Here is a 22,252-nt window from a genome sequence, read left to right as displayed (position 1 = left end):
GTCTGAATCACTGATTTCAGTGGGAGCTGTGATCGTCCTGGGTGCTGTAAATCTGAACTGAATGAAAGGGGAGAGAATTTGTTCAATTCATCTTAGGTATGTTTCTTAGCTGTTTAACAACAATATACAAGAGCATGCAGGCCATGGGCCTGATCCCTTTTGAGTAGGGTGATTTGGGTGACGAAATTGAGTGTATCCGCAGTAAGTTTGCAGATGAAAACGCGCTGGGGGGAAGTGTCCATCTGTTGGAGGGTAGGAAGACTGTGCAGAGGGACCTGGACAGGTTGGGTCAATGGGCAGAGGCCAATGGGATGAGGTTCAACATAGCTAAGTGCCGGGTCCTGCACTTTGGCCACAACAACCCCATGCAGCGCTACAGGCCTGGGGCAGGGTGGCTGGAAACCTGTGCAGAGGAAAAGGACCTGGGGATGTTGGTTGATGCTCGACTGAACATGAGCCGGCAGTGTGCCCAGGTGGCCAAGAAGGCCAACGGCATCCTGGCTTTTATTAGGAATAGTGTAGCCAGCGGGACCAGGGAGGTGATCGTCCCCCTGTGCTCTGCTCTGGTGAGGCCACACCTTGAGTGCTGTGTTCAGCTTTGGGCCCCTCACTACAAGAAGGACATCGAGGCCCTGGAGAGGGCTATGAAGCCGGTGAAGGGCCTGGAACACAACTCCTATGGGGAGTGGCTGAGGGCATTGGGGGTGTTTAGTCTGGAGAAGAGGAGGCTCAGGGGAGACCTTATTGCTCCATGTAAGGAAGGTGTGGGGAGCTGGGGGTCGGCCTCTTCTCACAGATAACCAGTGATAGGAGTAGAGGGAATGGCCTCAATTTGCACCAGGGGAGGTTCAGGTTGGAAATGAGGATATATTTCTTCTCAGAAAGAGCAGTCAGGCACTGGGACGGGTTGCCCAGGGAGATGGTGGAGTCACCATCCCTGGGGGTGCTCAAGGAGAGGTTGGACGTGGTTCTTAAGGACGTGGTTTAGTGGGTGACGTTGGTGGTAGGGAAATGGTTGGGCCAGATGCTCTTGAAGGTCTTTTCCAAGGATCCTTGGACTCGGTATGGGTGTAGACTTGAGCTATGATCTATATTCTTCTATGAGATGAAGGGAAAAACATCTTCACTTTTTTTTTGGAAATAACATCAGTGTCCAAATGAATGGATGCTTTAGAAAGAGCAACAGAAGCAGCACAAAGATGGGGTCTAATTTAAGGGAATATGGTTTACCATATGGCTGTGGGTGGGACCATGTGCCCGTATGATTGTGCTCTGAGCACTCTTGAGTGGCCTTCAGCTCACAGTGTATGGAAACACTGGTTTAGTAGGATGGTCCCAGCTTCATAGGTTGGTCCATCTCTGAGGGAAAAGGATGGCCCAGCTCTGACAGGCCTGTTGGAGTGGCAGTGGTGTGCATCTACTAAATATACCTGTATATTTAAATAGTGTTTGTGTATAGTCATTTATCAGTCTTCATTGGAAGGGTATAATGTACATACTGCTCTGATGGCAGCAGGCTGGAATAAGAGTTTACTGAGAAGCTTCATGTAATAGTTTGAGCTTGGAGACATCACAGATTTAGGAACACTGAGGAATAACCCAGCTTGTTGTTTCAGTGCCACGAGGGGGATCGCTGGCGTAGTTATGAGTATAATACTTAGACTCTTTGCTGATGTATTGTGCAAAAATTAAAAAGAAAAATTGGAAACAGATTTCACTATGCCTTCAGGGTTATTTTTTTGTCAGGCCTGTCTTTCTTTGTTATCTGTGCCAGAAGGGAAAGATGAGTCTTATTTATATATTATATCTTCTCAGAAGTCAGTGAAGTGAGAAGGAGGCTATGAATATCTTATTACTTACCTGGCTCTTTAGCATTTTAATTGATGCCCTGCAAATGTCATCAAAATATTTCTTAGGATAAGCATACTGGAAATCTGTCTGAAATTTTGATGCTGGATTCTGAATGTAATAAAAATATTCATTTGAATTTATGAAAGCAGAAATAGTTTGAAAAGCTTTCTGTTGAGGTACATTGCCAAAGACGTGAATCTTGGAGACCCACCTGGAAATATTTGAGAACATCAATTTGAAGACTATTTCTGTTTTTCTAAATTATCAATAATTCCTTTAAAAAAAAAGTCACAGAAAGGTAGTTTGTTGCAACAAAATCTCTGTAATATTTTCATATTATTCACTTCTGTTTTCATATTCCTTATTTTAGGAAGGACATTTTGTGTAATTTTAGAGTATCTATATGGAAATAGAGAAGAGTGTGCAATCTTCTACAGGGTGGCGTGGGGATGAACAACTTGCAGGTGGAGTTATTCTCTGCTCATTATTGTATTTAAGCTGCTGTTGAAACTTTATTTTTCAGTTATTGATCTTCTTTCATATTCCAACAAGAGAGTGGTAACAAACTTCCTGCAACAAGCACTTGGCGATCCTACGCTGAATGAAGTGTTCTTGCTCTCAACATTCAAACTGCAGCCAAAGAGCACAGCCACCATATTTGGCCTGTATTCATCAACTGGAAACAGCAAGTATTTTGAGTTTACAGTAGTGGGACGGATGAATAAAGGTGAGTTGTTTGGAGTAAGTAGAGTAAAACTAGTATGGGACCCATGGTTATTGCTGCCTCACAGAGGGACATTGAAAATAGCACGACTAACCTTTGTGCTTGAGTCGTTCCTGCTGAGGGTTGTGTCCACTTAGCCCCCCCCCCTCAGAAGGCAAAAGAGTTGGCAACATCCACTCTCCCCTTCTGCTGCGTCCCTCTTGCTGGATGCTGCTTGCTCCTGGGCAGGGAAGGCTGACCTGACAGCCAGCTGGTATCTCTGCTCTACCATGCAGCTTGCTTTGAGTAATGCTGAGAAAGTGGGGGTGGGGGCAAAGTATTGGAGAAAGGAGTCAATTTTTTTTTTCCTTCTTTTCTTCCCCCTTGGGACAATCACTGGTTCTTATTACTTAGGAATGCGAGGGACACACGCACATGCTGCCTCATGCATATGAAAGGCCAGTTCTTGCTCCATTGACCCTGGAGGTTAGCTGTGACTACGCAAGACAAACATTCCTAGCACTTACAGGATCTTTTGGGTGAATTAAAGTGTATGTTCGTAATTTAATGAAATTGGTTCATTAGGAGGCAGAGTAGAAACTTCAGTAAATTTTTAGAAATGGATAGTTTTCATTACTCTCTAGACCATATCTAGGATATATTGCAATATTAAGGTTCAGTGAAAAATGATCAGATGATGTAAATTATTGTTGCTCCATTGACTTCACCACTGCTATGATAATTTGTTGCTGTCGTTATTATGGTCAGGCAGCTGACTGAGCCTATATATAAGAAACTACTCAAAAATGTCAGTTGAGATACAGCAAAATTATTCTATGTGCTGAAGAAAAGCACAACTTTTATTTGGGAAATGCAGGGAAGTGAGTTGGATAAAACACTGGCAGTTTTATCAAAGTCTTTCCGAGGTCAGAGAATAATAACTTTTCTGCTATGTTTGTACTGAGGGCAGGTAAGAAGTGGTCACTCAGTCATATCAGTAACTGAAGTGCAGTTCCTAAAACTGTTTACTTAATTTCTAAATATGTGATATATCACACATGCTTTCTCTCTATTCCTCTCTCACTTGTGCATGCACAAAATTATGCCTGTAAATGTTATATAGGAATGCATACGTATGTACACATGTGTATGTAAATAAGTGTAAGCTCATCAAGCTTTTCAACTTGCAACAATACGTGCGTGACTGATAGTTACTGATATGCTCTAATTAACAGACTTAGGAAGCTTCATGGTGGAAAGTTGCATGGTTTCTTTTGGTTTTGTCCTCAGTATATTAGAGTTGTATTTGAGAAGTGTCTGTGACAGGATTGTAGTGTACAGATGGACAACGTGTAGAAGCTTCTACTGTCAGTGACTAGTGCCATTTTTACTCTGAGTAGTTGTAGGGCTCTTGTAACCTACCTGTTGTAAAGGACTGGTTGAACATGGGGAGACTTTTCACAGCAAGTCTGTTCTACGGAGGTCTCTTTGCCTCCTTGTTATTTTAGAGCACCTTGTTTAAGACGTATGGCACTGTGTGAATAGTAGGCAGTGTTTCACAGTGTTTTCACGTGTGATTTCTCTGGAAGTGTCAAGTGTCCCATATGGCTACTTCATATAGTAAGTTAAACTGAATCCAGAAGATTATCACGTGAGCTGGAAGTATGGAGCGTGGGGGCTGTTTGTGATCCTCTCAAGGGTGGAGATCATCACTTCAGTGGTGAGCCAATGTTGGCATCTTAGCAAAACGTAAGGTTTAAATATCTGGGCTTTTGGAAGGAGGCATACAGGCATTCCTCTGCATGATATTTCTGCTTATGCACCCAGGTCTGATTTAAGTAGCCCAAAGCCAGCCTCAGTTACCTTTTAAAATGCTACATATAAAAACTGTATTCCCTGTGGTTTGCTGATGCTCTGTTTTTGTTGTGGTAAACATGATAGTAAATATGTTCATAATACCAAAATGCTTTTTAAAACACAAACTTCGTGAGAATTTTTTTCCCTTTGATTTGCTAAGTCCATACTGAGGTCTCGCCAGCCCAGCATTAGCTTACCTACGTGATGTAATAACTTTTGCCATGGTTTCTCTCACCATTTTATAGTCTTATTGGTGCAAGATACATTGAGGTAAGATGTCCTAGGTGTATCTGAATTACTGGGCAACTGCTTAACTTGTTTTGGTTACACCAATGTGCTTCTTAGAGGCAAATTGCAAACGAAGTCCGTGGGTTTCTTATTCTTTTTGAACAATTCCTTTCTGGGGAAAAAAAAAAAACAAACAGTGGTAAATGTATAAAACTAATATAACTTAACAACTCTGTAAGGTGATTCCTACTTACTGTCAGGATTAGTAGTTTCATTGAAAGTTTGTTTCCTAAATAGAGCATGTGAGCCACTGAGCCTCAGGAATATCAGTGTAAGACATCTTAGCAGCAAAAAATTAACACGGGGGCTTGGATGGGTTAAGTCTTATGGAGGCAGTGGTCCAGCAGAAATCTCCCTTCAAAAAGCCTACTCTAGTTTACCAGATGGGTATTTGGCTTTGGCTGAGGAAGGAATACTTGATCATTCACCCAAGCCAGACTGCTGCTTGTCTTGAAACTGTTCTGGCAGGGTCTGTTCAGAGCCCTGCCACCATCTCTCCTCCTCCTTTAACTTACTGCTGCACTTGGTCACTATGAGTGCCGGGCCCAGATCCAAGGACCTTGCTTTTATATGACCCAGTGTGCATAATATTTACATAAGTAAAATGTCTGCAACATTCTCTGTCTTGCCAGATCTTTGAGTTGGCCAATAAGTGCTAACTTTTAGCAAGTTCCTGGTGACCTCATGCACCTTTGCGGAAATCTCAGCGCTGGCAGCATTTTGACATAGACGGCAGTGAAAACATTCCTGATATTGATCACAGCTGCTGAGGCTTTAGCAGTAGTGTAGAATTGAAAGATGGAGACATAGCCAGCCCTGTTTATGCTGGTATAAATCTGAATTATTTTAATCATTAGACCTAGCAATTAAAGATTGTCAGGCATCTTCTGAGTTATTGGGTACATGTCCCCTACTAGCTGAAATAACACTATGTCAGAGGGTACATTAGTAGTTGGAAGTTGAGAAGAAAATTTGTTATGTGAGTAGAAGTGGCATGAATTCAGCAAGTGCTAGACTAATGGCTTCTCTGAAGCTGGTAAGAGCTTTTTCCTTCTATCATATCCACAATTTTTAGTCGTCCTCACTTCAGTGAAGGCATTTCTTGAAGATCAGAGTATGTGTGAGCTCTTGCTTGATGCAATAGTGGCAGTGCTCTGAACTTCAGACAGATGTTGAAAAGAGCCGGCACTTAACTGCTTAGGTGCACAGTGTCTGTGCGGCTTGACTCCTCAGTGCATGGAACTGTTGCCACGAGCAAATAAAGGACACGGAGAGTTGGTGATCGGTGGGATCTTTCAACCAAGATCTATTTAACACTGTAGAATTGTTATATGCTGTCTGGATGCTCTCAGCTCAGTGTTTCTGCAGATAGCTGTGTGCATTCAGAGAGCTAGAGAGAGATTTCTGTGGAGAGAAATAGCTATCTTGTCTAAGAGATTTTTAGCTTGGAGATCCTAGCTTACATATCCAATTTCCTAAGGAAGGAGACATTTTTAAAATACTATGCCATATATAAGAGTTTTTGTTTAGCTGCTCTTGAGGTTTTGATGGTGCATTTTATTTCTATTATCCATTGTGTGAAGTATCAAATACGTAATTCACAGAAGTCTTAAAGTAAGAGTGAGAAGGGAATCAGTCATCTTCAAGGGCGGGATGTGTCTTTTCTCCATTGCATTTTTGTTTTCATATCCGATTTCTTAGAGTAAAATGCAGATTATCTCATTGGAATTGTGCTTTCTTCAGATTTTCTAGTTGTACATTTCTGCTACCAAGTATTTCTAGGACTATCAGATATGTACCTGCCAAAGTGCTGACTGCATGCTGCTAGCTATAACTGCTTCCTTTATCACCGTTTTTTAGCACTGTGTGTCCTTAAGGTGATGTGTTTCATTGTTTAAGCCAGTTAAAAAGGCTTGAGCAAAGCAGTGGAAAACTTCCTACAGGCAGGAATTTTTTACAAACGGGGCGTCACACAAGAGTTCTGGTAATTTGAGGGTCCACATCCCATTTATTCTTACCATGTCCAGAGAGCAATTACAGATTTCCACAGGATCTTTCTTGATCAGACATGGATTATTCTCTACCCTCTGATAGTCATTCTGTGTTTTGTTCCAGTGGTACTTCGCTATCTGAAGAGTGATGGGAGGTTGAACTCAGTGATTTTTAGCAACATCCAGCTGGCTGATGGGAAACCCCATGCTGTCATCTTGTGGCTGAGTGGTCTGCAGCAGGAATCAAGCACAATAGAGTTGTATCTGGACTGTCTGCAAGTAGGTGCCATTCAGGACCTGCCAAAAGCATTTTCAACTCTGCCTGAGAGGTCAGCAGCAGTAGAATTGCACATCTTCCAGAAGAAGCCACAGGTGAGTGGGAAAACTGGGAGCAGGGTGAGCACTTGGAGGGACTATCAGAGATCCTCTGGATCACTGAATCCAGATCTCTGAAATAAATGTAAATAACGTTCCCTATCAAACAGCTGAAACCTTAGCTTCACTGAACCCAGTAGTAGTTTTACAATTCATTGTAAACACAGTTTCTGGCTTTTTTTGTAAGCTCTTAGCCGATACAATAAGGGCAGCTCTTCATGAGCTTCTTACAGCCATTGAGCAAGGGTGAGTAACCTGTGGCTGGTTATGTGGTTCTTCTCTTCGTAAGCCACATGGACTTAGAAGATAAAAGTGGCAACTTGTGTGCTGCCAGCTGAGTGTCAAAACTCCATCTGTTGCACTGCAATGGCTTTTCTGCTTCCATCTCCCAATCAGGGATTGGCATAGCCTCCTGTCAGTTCTATATCAGTAGTCCAAGGTAAAGAGTATCCTCCTCCACAAGCATCTTCTGTCACTGTTAATGCAAAATTTGCTTTAGGAAGTGCAAAGGCATTCTGCCCCCAGGTTGCTCCTAAGCTTTGTTTCATTGCAGACTTGAAAATGGGGAATCACCAAGGCGCTTACATACTTGATATGAATGTAAAGCTGTTTGAGAGGGGGACGAAGGACTGCTTTGGATTCAGTTCAACAACAACAACAAATTGTGTACCACAATATATTTAAAAAAAAAAAAAAAACAACAACAACAACAACAAAAACAACCCTTCCCACTATGTGAGATTATGAATTTTAACAGGTGGGGGGGGAAGCAAGGAAGAGTTTGAAATAAAAGCCATAGGTATTTGAAAATCTGCAAGGCAACAATTTGGGATTTTACTACAGTTGGGATGGTGATGGGCATTTCTTAAGGGAAGGCTTAGGAGCCCTACGTGCTTGGGAAGTACCGATCTTCTCTGAAAAATTAATCTGCTTTCTCTGATATTTTGCATTATTCCCATTCTTGTAACAGAACTGAACTCTCACTTTTTGTTGTGACTGCAGGATACACTGGATGAGCTGAAGCTGGTAACCGGAGGAACGCTTGCCCAAGTGGGGAACCTGCAGGACTGTTTTCTTCAGCAAATTGAACCTGCTTCTCAGTACAATGGTAAGGCCTGCAACCAGGAGTTAAAGTGGTTCATGGGGATACCAGTGCAAAGAAGTCATTCTGGTGAATATTAAAAATGTGGAGAAACTCTATAGACAAATATGCTAATTATTTGACCAATTTACAGCCATGACAATAGTCCAGGAATATTTTAGAAATGGCTCAAATTGGAGAGAAAACAAATACTGTCCAGTGATAAAGAACTGATGATCTAGTGGAGAAGGAGAGTCAGATGATTAGAAGAGGCTTTTTAGTGTAATTTTGTAAGATGATACTTCTGTGAACACAGTCTGTTTGTGTCGTTTTTTGTGGGTCACCTGAACACTCTGGAGACGGGAAGGACAAAGCACAAGAGGTTGCAGGGTGTGTTGGTGCTGCAGTTACACAGCCTGTGCATCTGTGTGGAAAAAGCCATTGCAAGGCAGCTACTAGTCCTGCCATAAGTTAGCTGACGTATTTGTTTACCTGCTGGGCCAGAAATCTGCTGCAAAACCAATTCCTTTTCTTGCTGTGCTATGTATTGTGGAGACCAAGACGGGAGGAGGGAGGAAAGAAAGGAACAGAGTCTGTTGGGATTCCTGCAGGCATGCATTTCTGCTGCATGCAGTCCCATGTGACTGCACTCTCAGGCGAGGATGCTCTCTAACCTCTCAATGCCGCAAATCCAGGCTAGACTACCCCATCTGTACTCCTTCCTAGTCCCTGTCATCTGCCTTACTGCTGTGGGTGTGAGGGAACTGAATGGATTCACACTGTGTGCAATATGTTAATATGTGACAACAATGGGGGAGAGAAAATAAGTGAGCTCGAGACTTGAAATAGAATCCATGTGAAATATCCTCTTTCTCTCACACTTTCCTGTCCTCCAGGACAGGCATTGCTACTTTAGATCAGAGTAGATTTGATGTGACTGCGTAAAAAGATGCAGAATGTTTATGTGAGAGCATTCTGGATGCTAAATAAGAGTATAGGAATCAGTGCTGTGCCTTGCAGCTGTATAAATCCTCTGTTGTACATGCTTCTGTTTTCTTGCTTCTTAACATATATTCAACCAGGCAAAAAAGTAAAATCCAAAATTAAACTATTTTATCATTGAAGGTCTGCTTTTCTTTTTCCATAGATCAACAGGGACTTGCACGTATGCAGGAAGGGCAATTCAGTGTCTCCTCCTGGAAAATCTCACATCTTTGTGAGCAGCATTTCAAAATTGCAGCTTTCTCATTTGTCTTTTTGCTCATTAATCAGTCTGAACTGTAGTAATACAGAGAGATATAGTTTCACTCTCTGGCTGTCTCCACCTGGCTGAGCTATTTGAACTGGCAACTCAAATTCAGTTGTTTATAGCCTTCATGTGGATTTAGTATCATATTAAAACTATTCTAAAAAAGAAGGAAAAAAAAAACCTCAAATGTATTCAAGGTCTTTATAGTCAAATCCACCAAAGGAAAAGGTGCAAATGTTCCAATGGCAATATTAACTCAGCTGCCTTACGCTTTATATATGCTTCACAGTGCCCTTTTACAGGAGCAATATATCAGATAACCACAATTTTGCCTTTAGCCAGAAAAAACAGCAATGCAACTGCTTAGCAGAATAGGGGTATGAGACATATGTATCTTGGTAAAAGCACGATTTTCATGTTAATCAGAAAATCATGAACAGAGCTTTGGACCTGAACTGTACATGAGTTAGGCTGCATGTCTGGTCATTGCTCACTGCTGTGGCAGCAGCATTCCCTCCATGCTCAGCTTGTGAGGCTGAAGCACCTTATCAGTGTAGCTGAGACCTGAGAATATGATGATCAGATAGATATTGAACATGTATTTGGGTCTTCCCACATGTGCAGGAAAATACTCTGCAAGAGACTTTGGTAGATGAGATTAGTGTGCCACATGTAATCAGCATCAGAAAATCACTCAGGTTGGAAGAGACCTTTGGTTCATGAAGAGACCATCTGGTTCATGAAAGGTAACTGAACTTGACATAGTACGTTTTTAAAAACAAACAAGCAAAAAATCCTGTGTCCCATGCGATCAAGGGGTATTTTTGTTGTTGTGTTTGTTATCATTTTTTTTCTCACCTCGCTACTGTGTACCAGTATAGACCTACAGGGAAGAGTCTGAGTGAGAGGAATGATAGTGTTGCATTCCCTGAATTTCCCCAACAGTTCGTGGGAAACAGCTCTGTTACTTTTGGTCTTTTCTCAGGGGTTTCTAGTTTTCTGTTTGGTATTGAGAACTGGCTTTTTTGCAAGTTTGTAGCCTGTTGCATAGATGTTTTGTGAGTCGGTACAAACTCTGCACCCCCCAGTACTCAATAGATGTTTTCTGTGATAAGTCTGTACAGACTTGAACAAATGTCTCCTGGCAAAAAGATCATTACACATCTGCGGAGATATTTCCTTCTGTTTAGTGTTGAACCTGCCTCTTAGTAATTACATGTATAACATCTGCATGAAGCTTCTTTGGAAGTAGGTTACAGACTGACAAGAAACTACTCATCAACTGCTATCTAGCTAACTACTGTTTTCAACTACTGTAATCATGGCTGGATCTCTAACTTTGGCCAAGTAACCACAACCTCTTTAAATGACACTTCAGGACTGGCCTTGCTGAATGGTCTTCAGTGCGGTGCTTAAGCCAGTATCACTCCCAAGAGGACTAGAAGAAGGGCCAGTAGATCTATGAGGCATTTCAGTGGCCCATCACCCTGCATGGGTTGGTTATCTGAGCAAGGCAGCTGGGCACCTGCTACAGGCAAATGCCTGTAGAAGATACAGGGAAGAGAAGGAGCCTGTCATGACCTCAGACCTGAAGAGAATAAGTGGGCCAAGGGGCTTCAGTTCCCTCTTAGAGAGTAATTCTTCAGATCCATCTCTGAATTTAATAATTGTCATGAAAGATATTCTGTCAGGTTGTTACTGACTCAAAATATAGAGGTGGGCATTCACTGTGCTGGGCAGATGCCTAAGCAGGTGGGGGCATGGATGACAGTGACTACATGGTAGAACCAGATAGCCACACGTACATACTGAAGCTATATGCCTAACTCCTGGGAAAAGCCACTCCCAAAATATGCTCTGCAGCATTCTGTGGCCCAGCAGCTCTCTGAAGAGCCTTTCCAAGCTCTGACCATGGACATTCAGTTATTCTGCTAGAGGTAGGGCTTACCACAGGACTTGGCTTTAAATGTAGGAGGAAAAAGAAATGCTATGGTTAGTCATCTGTTTATGCTCCACTACCTAAATTTGTAAACAGGACATGTAGTTCGTGTCAGTATAACCTATTTAATCCACCTTAACATCCAACATTCCTCAAAAGTGTACAAAATTGATTGGTTTTTCATTGAAATGCTAGTGAATAAAGAAGCATCTAATATCTTGAGATTTTTTTTGCAAGTTTCAGTCAACAATGCCTAGACCATTCTTTATTTAATTATTATAACTAATGTATATTTTTTATTAAAAAAAAAAAAAAAGGTAAAACAAGAACAAACTCCTGCATCTGTCCTGACAATCAGTGGGCCAGGGTTTGTGATTGGATTCTGAAATACTCAGAAATTAATTCTTGCTATCTTCCTCCACAAATAAAAATCAGAAAAGGCTGGGACTAGAATAGAGGGAAGTCCTTGAACAGGTTGTTCTTGAGTCTTTAAACTTCTTTAGTGTTCTGATGGAAAAAATCTGAAATGAAGGAAAAGTAATATATGAGGAGTAGAACAACTTGCACCAGAATATTTGGAAACATTTAGAGACACTCTGAAGTACCAAACTTTGAGGTAAACGTTAAGAAAAGCATTTTTCATACAGGCTCTTAGTACTCTGAAAAGCAATATGTGAATAAACTTCCCTGAAGCCACTGGGCATAATATCAAAATATCCTGCTTGCTTAGAATGCAAAACAGCATGTATTTGTGATGGTTGTTTTGACATGCAGACTTTGAGAAGTAAATAATGGGAAGTAAACAAATAGCTGCTTGAGAGAGCAAGAAACTCAGAAGTGAGCTACAAACAAATTACTCTGCTAACCATACTCTTTTATTCTTCCCTGTCATTGGATCAAAATTTATGTTTCATTTAACAAATATGAGTTTTGCGTGAAGATCATGGGTCAGGTTTGCTCTTTCCTTACAGCTCTGTACAGATCTAGCTTTTGGTCTTTTCTATGAGTTCTTTAATTTTCTATTTGGTATTGAGAACTAGTTTTGATGACAGTTGGCAGCCTGTTGAGTGGATATTTTGTCAGTCCATATGAATTCTGCACCCACCAGAAGCAAACACAGCTGTGGAAATGGCTGAGCAACAGAGCAACGGCCTTTTGGAAGAAAAGCCAATGGACAGTTGCAGTTATTAAAACCGCTGTTTTGGCCAGAGCAACTGTTTTTGATGCATAGTCAGAGCTGCATGATGAGTTTGCTCAAAAAGTCGGGTAACTTCATGCTGGAAAGTGTTCAGGGGTTGGTTGTAGTGATGTGGAATACATTCACATAGCCTAAGTTCCTGTTGCATGGGCAGATGCTTCATGCTCCTGCGTTGCCCTGCTATCTCAAATGGGATATCACAAAAATACTCCTTTACAGTCTTAGAGTTTCACTTAGGGCCTCGTAGGATCTTGTAATGCTGGTAGCATTAGTTGCCTGTATTGCTAGATCTTAGCAGAGAGCTTTGATGCTGAATTAATGATGGAAAAATCACAGTCTGCTTTTCTCTCTGTGTGAAAGAAGTTTGTGCTTTCTCTGCCTCTTTCTGTGGCATACGTTGAAGTTCAGTCCAGAAAAGTGTTGATTTCATTCAAATCCCTCTGTAAAAATTGGAGCTAGATACTACATTTCCTCTAAGTATAGCCACAGGACTCAAGCAACTGGCCTCCTTGGCTTTTGAAGGTGCTTCCATCTTGTTTTTCAGAAACGATCGTGACAAATGAAGGAGTTATGTGCATTGTGCACTCTTTTTCATTGCTGTTTCCCTACAGGAGATTTTAATAGGCAGCTGATGAGCCAGATGATGCAGATGAACCAGATACTGGGTGATGTGAAAGACCTTCTGAGACAACAGGTACTGTATAAAGACTTCAGTGTGAAATCTCCTATGCTTGCGACTTCAGTAGGGTCAGTGGAGAATCCAAGTAAGCAGCAAGATTTTGTTCGTTGCCTCAGGTGTTTGACACGGTGGAGGAAAAATAACCAGATAGTTTCTGGTACAGGCCTGTTGCACAGAACTGAACTTAAATTTATTCCAGTTGCTGCTTGGTCTCAGTACTGGATTTGCATGGCTGGTGTTAAACATGGCATTCTTAAAGATCCTATTGATGAAGGATGAAGTGAAGTACAACCATTATCACTGTTCTTAGCTGTATGAAATACAGAGAGCATCTCATTTCAAGATAGAGAACATGTGTTGCACAATCTGAGTGGCATCTTGGGAAAAATCATAACAGTTTTTCTGGCAAACTGGAGCTGCCTGCATCCAAATAATTTTTATTTTCTATATTCTCAAGGTCAAAGAAACGACTTTTTTGAGAAATACCCTAGCTGAGTGCCAGGCATGTGGTGAGTATTCCTGAGCTGCTTGTAGAAGGCAACCAGATGAGATGTATGGTCATTTAAAAGACAATATTGATTGTATCAGTTTTGTTTGGTTTCTAACAAGTATGTTTAGAAAATCTTGTGTTCAGAATTCCAGATATGTTGGTCACAGATTTAGAACAGATTGTCATTAGAGAAAAAGCTTTTAGTTTCCATAGATTCCATATTCCAACTATTCCATAGTTTCCAGTCACTTAATGGGGTATAACAACCCTGTAAATAAAGCAGTGACAACTCACGCTCTACTGTCAGTTCTCACTCTGCCACAAAGGTGTGCCACATGTTCCTGGAGACAGAGACATTGCCAGCCAATTGTCTCATGAACAATCTTAGTAGAAGCTGAGGAATCAGAAATGCTATGTGGAAGCTGGTGTATGTCAGTCTGATGAGGCAGTTTCTGGGTAGTCTACCTGAAACTAATCTGGATCTAAGTATGTTGTTGTTGGTTAACAGCAGTAAGATCCAAAGGAAAGTTTCCATCTTTTCACTAAATGGAAGAAGTAAATTTCCAAATACTACAGCATGGCACTCCTACACAACTGTAGGACATGCATGCACTCAATGCAAAAAGAGAAAATACTTCCTCACTGGGTGGAGAGAAGGGCCTTAAACTCATCAAGTCTCTTAGCTGCTTGCTTCTTGCAGGATAATCAAAATTCCCTAAATGCTGCTGGGCTCCAGCATTTCATGTGCAAATGCCAAAGAAAAAGTCTTAAAATCTTTTACAACTGCAAGATGCAGCCCCTGCATTGGTACCAGGATTCAGCACCAGCCACTCTTGGAAAATCTTGCTTTAGCCCAGTGCTGGTCTCTGTGTGTCTTAGCCTACATGTCTAGCTGTGCATCCGTGGTTTGCCAGCTGCTGCTTCTTTATTCCCTTATTTGTATATTGTTAAATATGTTTTTGCAAAACCATGGCACCATTTTTCTTATAAAGTTGTGGTGTTGTTGATTTAGCTGCAGAAATACTGTATAACTTTAGTCCTTTGGGCATCCTTCTAGCCATATGAAGTCGCTGGCTTTCAATTTCCTACCCTGGCCAGCAGCAGATCTGTACTAGGACTAACCTAGAAGGAGGGCCCCCACGTGTAGCCAGGAACAACACAGGAACATAACAAAACTGCCTTAATTTTCACCATCTGGGGACACAGCAACCTGCTGGGCTGTTGCCAGCATGAAGTCTCTTCAGCCACAGCACAGCTGGTAGCAATGCAGTGCAAAAACACGAAGTTCCTGCTGAGCAGCATCCTGGGGATCTCTTCAGAGTTCTTGCCAGCCAAAAGCCATGATGGATGTTTCTATCAATTACTAAAACTGCTCTTCTTTTTGCTTTAAAGGTTTGGGAACTGTGAATTTTCCAACTCCAATCCCTAGGCGCAGCAAACCCAAATGTGAACCAAGTTCCTGCTTCAGGGGAGTCAGGTGCATGGAGACAGCTGAGGGATTTCAGTGTGGCCCCTGCCCTGAAGGGCTCACAGGGAATGGAGTGACATGTTCAGATATTGATGAGGTAAAATAGTGACTTTCACTGAATTATAAAAATAAAAAGCAACTGTCTCATATATAGCAATGGGTTGCTGATGCTTGCTGTTTGTAGCATTTGCTGACTGCATGCACAGTGTGCATATTAATTCATTCTGATTTGATTCTACCTCCCTATTTTGCTGTTGCTGCAATTTTATGGAGGTTATGCTTGTGAAAACTTGAAATACCCTGGTGGGTTGAAAAATTACTTAAAGGAATTCAATGTTTTTGTTTTTGCTTTAAAAAGGCACTTTTGACATAATTATTTCTATTCCACAAGAAGATTCAGTAACTTCTGTCATATGCAGAGCTGCAGAAGTACTTCTTGTTGATGTGGGCTTTGAATCTTTTAAACTGTAGTGATCCTGAGTTGGCCTAGGAGACAAAAGTCACCCCTAACTGGAGGAGTTTTTTCAGCCTAACCTTAAATATCTATGACAGCAAATAAACACTTATTGTTTTACTTCTTTATGGATGTGATGAAATCTGATAAGGTTGACTTAAATTTATTTTTTTTCCTATGATATGTTAGCAGTTCAGAGCTTGCTTGTATTGAGGACTGAGTTAATAGATTTACAACATCTTAAATGATTAAATAAAAACTGTGTTCAATGAAACGTGTCACTTACTCAGTATACTTAACACAAACAACAAACCATTTACAACTTCACCATGTTTTTTCTGAGTGATGATTTTTGCCATTACCCTTGACTGTTGTTTTTTCTTTTTTTCTTGTGGAAAAATGTCTGGATGTATTAGGCTAGGGAACTAGGTCATTAATTGTGTCTGTACTATGTACCTACCCAATGATGGCAAAGAGCAACAGCAATTCCTTTTTTCTCTCTCCTAGCTAACAAGAGATGTGCTTTGACTGCTTGTTGGGTTTGTTCCTTCCTGTAGGCCAGCAGCAGAGAGGCTGCTTTATGCCCAACTTACGTCTGTGAAAAACACTGGGGAGAAAGTGGGTTGAGTGTGGCAGTTTCCTGAGTTGTAGGCGATGTCTTTTATTTTACCTCACATGGCATGAACTGTGTCTGTTGCAACAGAAGGTGCAAAAAAAAAAAAAAAAAAAAAGGAAATTTGGAAACTGAAATGTGAATGCAAGAGGTGAAGAGCTGAGGCAGCTGTGGCATGGGTTCCATGCCAGGCAACCATCGTGGAAAACTCAGGCCAGCTGAGATAGAGCCCATAAGTATGAAAGGGGTCTACCTACTGATCCATATTCAAACTGAGGCAGAACTCCTCCCTGCTATTTTCAGTGTTAGAGCATTTCTGCCCATAATAGCTGTGGTAGGGAAAAAAAAAAACACAAGACTGATGTGAAGTGTCCCAACCTTGAGATTAGTTTTCCCTGAGTGATTAGGATCTCCCACTGGAGGTTTACTAATGTTAAAGTTCAAGCCACCACCCCACAAGGTAGAGTAGATCTATTATTAGAAAGAGTAAGGAAATTTTTCCAAAATGATGTCATAGAGATACAGTCTTGCATACATGAGGACACTTCTACTAAAATGCCAACCAGTCTAGTGCATTTTGTTCATCAGAACATACCTCCTGTAGCAGGTGGATTTTTGCTTATGTAAGCAGAGGGAGGAAAGAGATAAGTGATAATAGCCTTATTTTGTGTAATAAAGGGTTTGAGTTAGCTGAAACTGTAAGGATAATCATACATTTTTGAAAGTGATTTAGGAATCTCTTCTAGGATAACACCTTTCTCCTGATAGAACTATTTCTGTACTTCCTAAAAAAAAAAAAGGCATTTAAAAAGGAGTTCACATGCAAATCTGAGAAAGTGGGAAGCTTCTAGATTTTTCTAAGAGCTGCCGTCATTCTTCCAGAGGCTGTTAACATCTCTGCAATAAGCGCCCCTCTTACTCATTGCCATCTTGAAGAAATTACTTTCATATGTTGTGTTTTGTGAGCTGCAGCCGTGCTCTGATGTAATTTGAGTGCCCTCTCCTGGCTACAATAAAAAATCCACATTAAATAATTCTCTAATAGGGACAAAATGTCTGTCCTGGGTCTAACATTTTCCTTATGCTAATTGCAGACACACTTCTATCAGTTCTTTCTGTCCAAAATGCTTGGATTTCTTTGGCTTGTATCCCCCTCATATTATAGATGTGTTTTTTTTCTGTTACTGATGGGAGTAGAAAAGGCATATTTTAAAAACTTTTATTTCTTTCTCATGTTTTTATATACTGTTGTATCTAAGCCATAAGCAGCATGATGACATGCTGATGTTTCTAGTACTCTTACAAATAATACCTACTGGCTAGTGATGATACTTGAGAGGCAGCAATACAGGCTGCAGTTCCTGAGCTGGCACCCACAAGGCCACGGAAATGGGGTCACAACCATTCCGTGATACCACATGAGGTAACGAACTGAGTAATGTCTTCAGTCCAAGGGTAATGCTGTGGGTATGTGGTATGTTGGGAGAAGTGCTGAGGGTTGCCAGTGGGCCTCTGGTCTAGAAATGTGTGGGTGCTACTGACACATCCCTGTTCATCTGGCTCACATGTGGTTTATTCCTGACTAAATTACTTCTGAAATTTGCCCGCATACATACAAGGGAAAACACTGCTGCTGCTTCAGTGTGTACAGAACACAACTGCAGGACCTTTTCTGGGTTGCAGCCTTGCTGCTTTCCAGATAATGTGGTCTGGGCCCTTCTAGGGAGATTCTCATCCTCAAAGGGAGCTGAACCTGTCCAACAAAAGGAAGGATGAGGATCAGAACTTAGGGCGTCAACTGCAGGCAAAAATGGAATATTGTAATTTAAATTATGGGGATAGCTGAAGACCTACTGGGGTCAGACATACCTGAAACTTTTCTCTGCAAGCCAGTTGTGAACAGAAGACACTTGCATTTAGCATTGCCTAGGCAGGCTGACTGAGAGGTCTATGCACGTAGTCGGTCTGGATGTTACTGAAGTGCGAACCAGTGCTTGGTTGATTTTTTTTTTTTTTTTTTCCTCTTTGCAGTGCCGTTACAGCCCTTGCTTCCCTGGAGTGCGTTGTGTGAACACTGTTCCAGGTTTCCGGTGTGAGACCTGTCCCCCAGGATATACAGGACAAACTGTGCAAGGCGTGGGACTCAGCTATGCCAAGAGCAATAAGCAGGTGAGTGGCAGCATCTCTGCAGGAACCTCCATTGCAAGGTGCCGGTTTAAACCAGTATCACATTTCATTTACATTTTAGTCATTCCATGGTTACCTTGCATAGTTAGACAGAGCTTGGAGCGTTTCAGTTAGAAGATCTTAGGTTATGTTTGTTTGTCTTTGATGTGAGTATTAACAGTCTGATAATCAGGACTGTTGTGGAGGCATGAAAAAAAGTCATTATTTTTGTAGGTATCTAATCAATTTTAAACAGAAACTCTGTTGAGCTTTGTAAACTTATTCTGAACTAGGAAGAGTGGTGATAGGAAGCCCTGTTTTGCTGTTGTTTTTTTTTGTTTGTTTGTTTGTTTTTAAAATTCCTGTAGTGCCCTACAAGGGGGTCATAGTTCTTATCTAAATTCTTATGGTTGAACCAGAATCCCATCCTAAGGCTGAAGTTTCCTGCATTGTATGGTGTCTCTTCGGGGTTGGTATGTGTCTGGAGATCCATCCAAAAACTGAACCTGTGGGGTATGTCTCTGACATTCTGAGTGTAGATGAATTTTGGTGGCTTATCTTCAGATTTAGATCTCAAGCTGACGTAGTTTTTGCTATATGTTGTTTTGTTTTGTTGCTAGATCTGCTTAGATATTGATGAATGTCAGAATGGCGGGCATGGACTCTGTGTTCCAAATTCCCATTGTATTAACACTTTGGTAAGTAATTTTTCATTTGTGACTACTAAAAAAAGAGATTGTTTTAAAATTCACTGAAGCTAGAATGGGATTCTTGGCTCTGATTCAAGAGCTGAATAATACAATCTATTTGTTGGCTTAATCAAAACTAAAGAATCCCTTCCCATTTCCGTGACTAATAATGAAATAATCAATACTTGATTTGGCATTAATATGTCTACCTGAGTTGTGTCCATATCCTTTTCAATGAGGAATGGCAGTAACTTTTCTTTCCACATCCTCCAATTACGTGTTTATGAATCTGTTATGGCAAGGAAACTCCTTTCAAATACTGAATCTTTGCTTCCCCTCATCTCTTCCCATCTAGCAACTGCTGCAGCAAGCTGTTCCTCTGAATGCTCTTTTTATAGAAAGTCTCCACTTCATTAGGATATTTTTTGTTGTATTTGTTATCCATTTATATAAGCACGGAGAGAAGGAGAGGAGAGCTGCAATTCATATAACACATTTAATACCTATAAGTATTAAATCCAGCAAAGCAAGCATAGCATGAGTAGAAATGGTTTGAAAGATGTTAGGATCCAGCAGAGTGGTTACACAACCAATTTAAGGCTCTGAAGCAATTTGGACACAAATAAGCATTCGTTGAACTTATGGCAGGGTCAAATGTTCTTCTGCTACCGCTGGCTGTATAGAGCAGACTTTGTTCATAATAAGAGAGGGGTTAAAATAACCTACAGGTGTAAGGGTGCTCCTTTTTTTTTTTTCTTTTTTTTTTTTTTTTTTTAGCTGGGTGTTGCAGAGGCTACCAGCAGTGTTCCCAGTGATGTGTTTTCCTTCCAAATAACCTTGTCTTTCTAGGTTCATTGTTCAGTTTTCACTATTCAGTATGTTTCTCTCTGTATATGTATGTATTCGGGTATCTGGAGTGCTTCTCACACAGGTTGTATCTTACTGCATGACTAGCCCTCTTCTGGCGGCTGTCAGGCCTCGTTTGCAGAGGGCGACAAGAGGTCTGCCAGCTGTCAAACAGAGCAGCGTGGGTTTTTTTGCTCCTGTCTTCCTTTAGAAAGAGTTTGGTCTAGAAATGCTGCCTCAAAGTCTGGTTTAGTGCATACCAGAGCTTGATATAGAACAGAATATACTGAGTAAATTTAGCAGGCTCCCGAGGATACTACCCTGGTGTCCATTAGGAGGAAGTGCACATACTGCTGAGTTTTGCAAAGGCCATACCATCTGCATGGTGATCACAGTACTGCTCATTAATCTGTAAGTCTTTCAGTCTGAAAGTTATGAAAATGGCATAAAGTTAAAGATTGCACTGAAGTTAGCTAGGAACACAGGAAAATAAATAAATAATGCCCAGTTGAGTAGTGAAGTTATCTCTCTGTCATGCTGGACTGGGGCAGTGCTGAGAGTTCATGCAGCACGCTGTGTATGGGTGAAGTCATCTGAAGCACCTGTTTCAGAAAGAGGTGGGTAGACAAGTTTGTCAGAGGACTGTTTACTCCTGTTCTTTGACATATCAAAAATAATTATTGATAGAATCATAGAATATTCCAAGTTGGAAGGGGTCCACAAGGATCATCAAGTTCAACTCCTCCACACAGGACCACTCAAAAGTCAAGCCAGATGTCTGAGAGCATTGTCCAAACGCTTCCTGAACTCCGTCAGGCTCGATGCTGTGCCCACTGCCCTGGGGAGCCCGTCCCAGTGCCCCACCACCCTCTGGGTGCAGAGCCTTTCCCTAACCCCCAGCCTGACCCTCCCCTGTCCCAGCTCCATGCCGTTCCCTTGGGTCCTGTCGCTGTCCCCAGAGAGCAGAGCTCAGCGCCTGCCCCTCCGCTCCCCTCGTGAGGGAGCTGCAGGCCGCCATGAGGCCTCCCCTCAGCCTGCTCTGCTCGGGGCTGAGCAAACCAAGGGACCTCAGCTGCTCCTCAGACATCTTTCCCTCTAGACCCTTCAACGCCTTTGTAGCCCTCCTTTGGACACTTTAATAATTTTATGTCCTTCTTATATTGTGGCATGCAAATTCTCTATAAGGAAGAAAGGTTATTTTCAGTTAACTTTTATGTGAGAGACAAAAGCTATATTCAGTGCTTGAAGAAAGTCTCTTCTTATCAGCATTTATCTGTTTATATCTTTTTTAGTGATTGTCCCAACACAAACTGAAATTCCATGCCTTAGCTTTTTTTGCATTTGTTTATATAAGAGAGTTGCACAAATATAACTCAAAAATACATATATGTTTCTAGGTAAATCACTGCAAAAGGTTGCATGTATGTTCTTACTGCAGTGTAAACGGAGATGACTGTCTTAGAGTCATGATTTCCTTTCTAAAAAATAAGATTTAGCTCAGATTGTCTTGAAAACATTCAAGTTTGAAAAAAAAATAATGGAGCAAAAACAAAGACGAACTTCTTGTCACTCTTTGTTGTTCCCAGTTCAGTTTAGATAAGTAGTCAGGTCAGCTTTACACTGAAATAAGAGCATCCAATCTGAATAATCAGATGCTGCTTAGAATTTGACACAAAGTTTTGACTATTTGGAAGTAGCTCAGATGGAACAAAAAAAATGGTCTCAGCAGTTGAGCATGTTTTACAGCAAACATGGATTTTGTGTGGAAAGAAAGCTTGTTCACAGTGGGAAAAGAATCAGGGTATGAAAAACTACACTTGCACAGCATAAGCCATATGACATGAGTCTTGCTCACAAACTTGCTTTTTGAAAAAAAAAAAATAAAGTCCTGTTAAAAGCATGATTAATAACTTTTTGTTCTTACAGGGTTCTTATCACTGTGGCCAGTGCAAATCAGGATACACAGGAGACCAAGTCAGGGGATGCCAGGCTGAGAGAAGCTGCAGAAGTCGAGCCCTCAATCCATGCAGTGTCCATGCCCGGTGCATTGAGGAACGGAGAGGGGAAGTGACATGCATTGTGAGTTCATAAGTTCATGCATTTGTACAGTGCAAAACAGCCTCTTTTAGCCTGGAACTGAGCTAGTCTTTGTGGCCATTTTATCACTATTGTTGGGTTTTCAACCAAACTGCAACACAATGGCCCAGACCAGTTATGAAAATAACTGAACTGAATCTGTGGCAATTTTTTTCTCCTTGCAGCACATCTATAAGGCAGCCATACTTATGTGCCATATTTACTGTGTGGGCTGCTAG

The 22,252-nt window shown here is 41.3% G+C and overlaps 1 protein-coding gene across 2 annotated transcripts in view; it reads left to right on the top strand.

The window, feature by feature from the left end:
* THBS4 (thrombospondin 4) overlaps positions 1–22,252 on the top strand; it is a 38,836-nt gene that overhangs the window by 2,297 nt on the left and 14,287 nt on the right. For both annotated transcript variants that reach the window (XM_068667075.1, XM_068667076.1), the window contains exons 2-10: positions 2,375–2,578; positions 6,815–7,062; positions 8,068–8,173; positions 13,144–13,226; positions 13,669–13,720; positions 15,094–15,266; positions 18,268–18,405; positions 19,023–19,100; positions 21,864–22,016. In XM_068667075.1, the coding sequence (XP_068523176.1) occupies positions 2,375–2,578; positions 6,815–7,062; positions 8,068–8,173; positions 13,144–13,226; positions 13,669–13,720; positions 15,094–15,266; positions 18,268–18,405; positions 19,023–19,100; positions 21,864–22,016 (1,235 nt within the window). The remainder of the gene's footprint in view (positions 1–2,374; positions 2,579–6,814; positions 7,063–8,067; positions 8,174–13,143; positions 13,227–13,668; positions 13,721–15,093; positions 15,267–18,267; positions 18,406–19,022; positions 19,101–21,863; positions 22,017–22,252) is intronic.

The sequence above is a fragment of the Anas acuta genome, chromosome Z (genome assembly GCF_963932015.1).
Source record: "Anas acuta chromosome Z, bAnaAcu1.1, whole genome shotgun sequence".
NCBI classification, from domain to species: domain Eukaryota; kingdom Metazoa; phylum Chordata; class Aves; order Anseriformes; family Anatidae; genus Anas; species Anas acuta.
The sequence above is the reverse complement of the archived record's forward strand: the minus strand, read 5'-3'. Positions and strand labels throughout refer to the sequence as shown.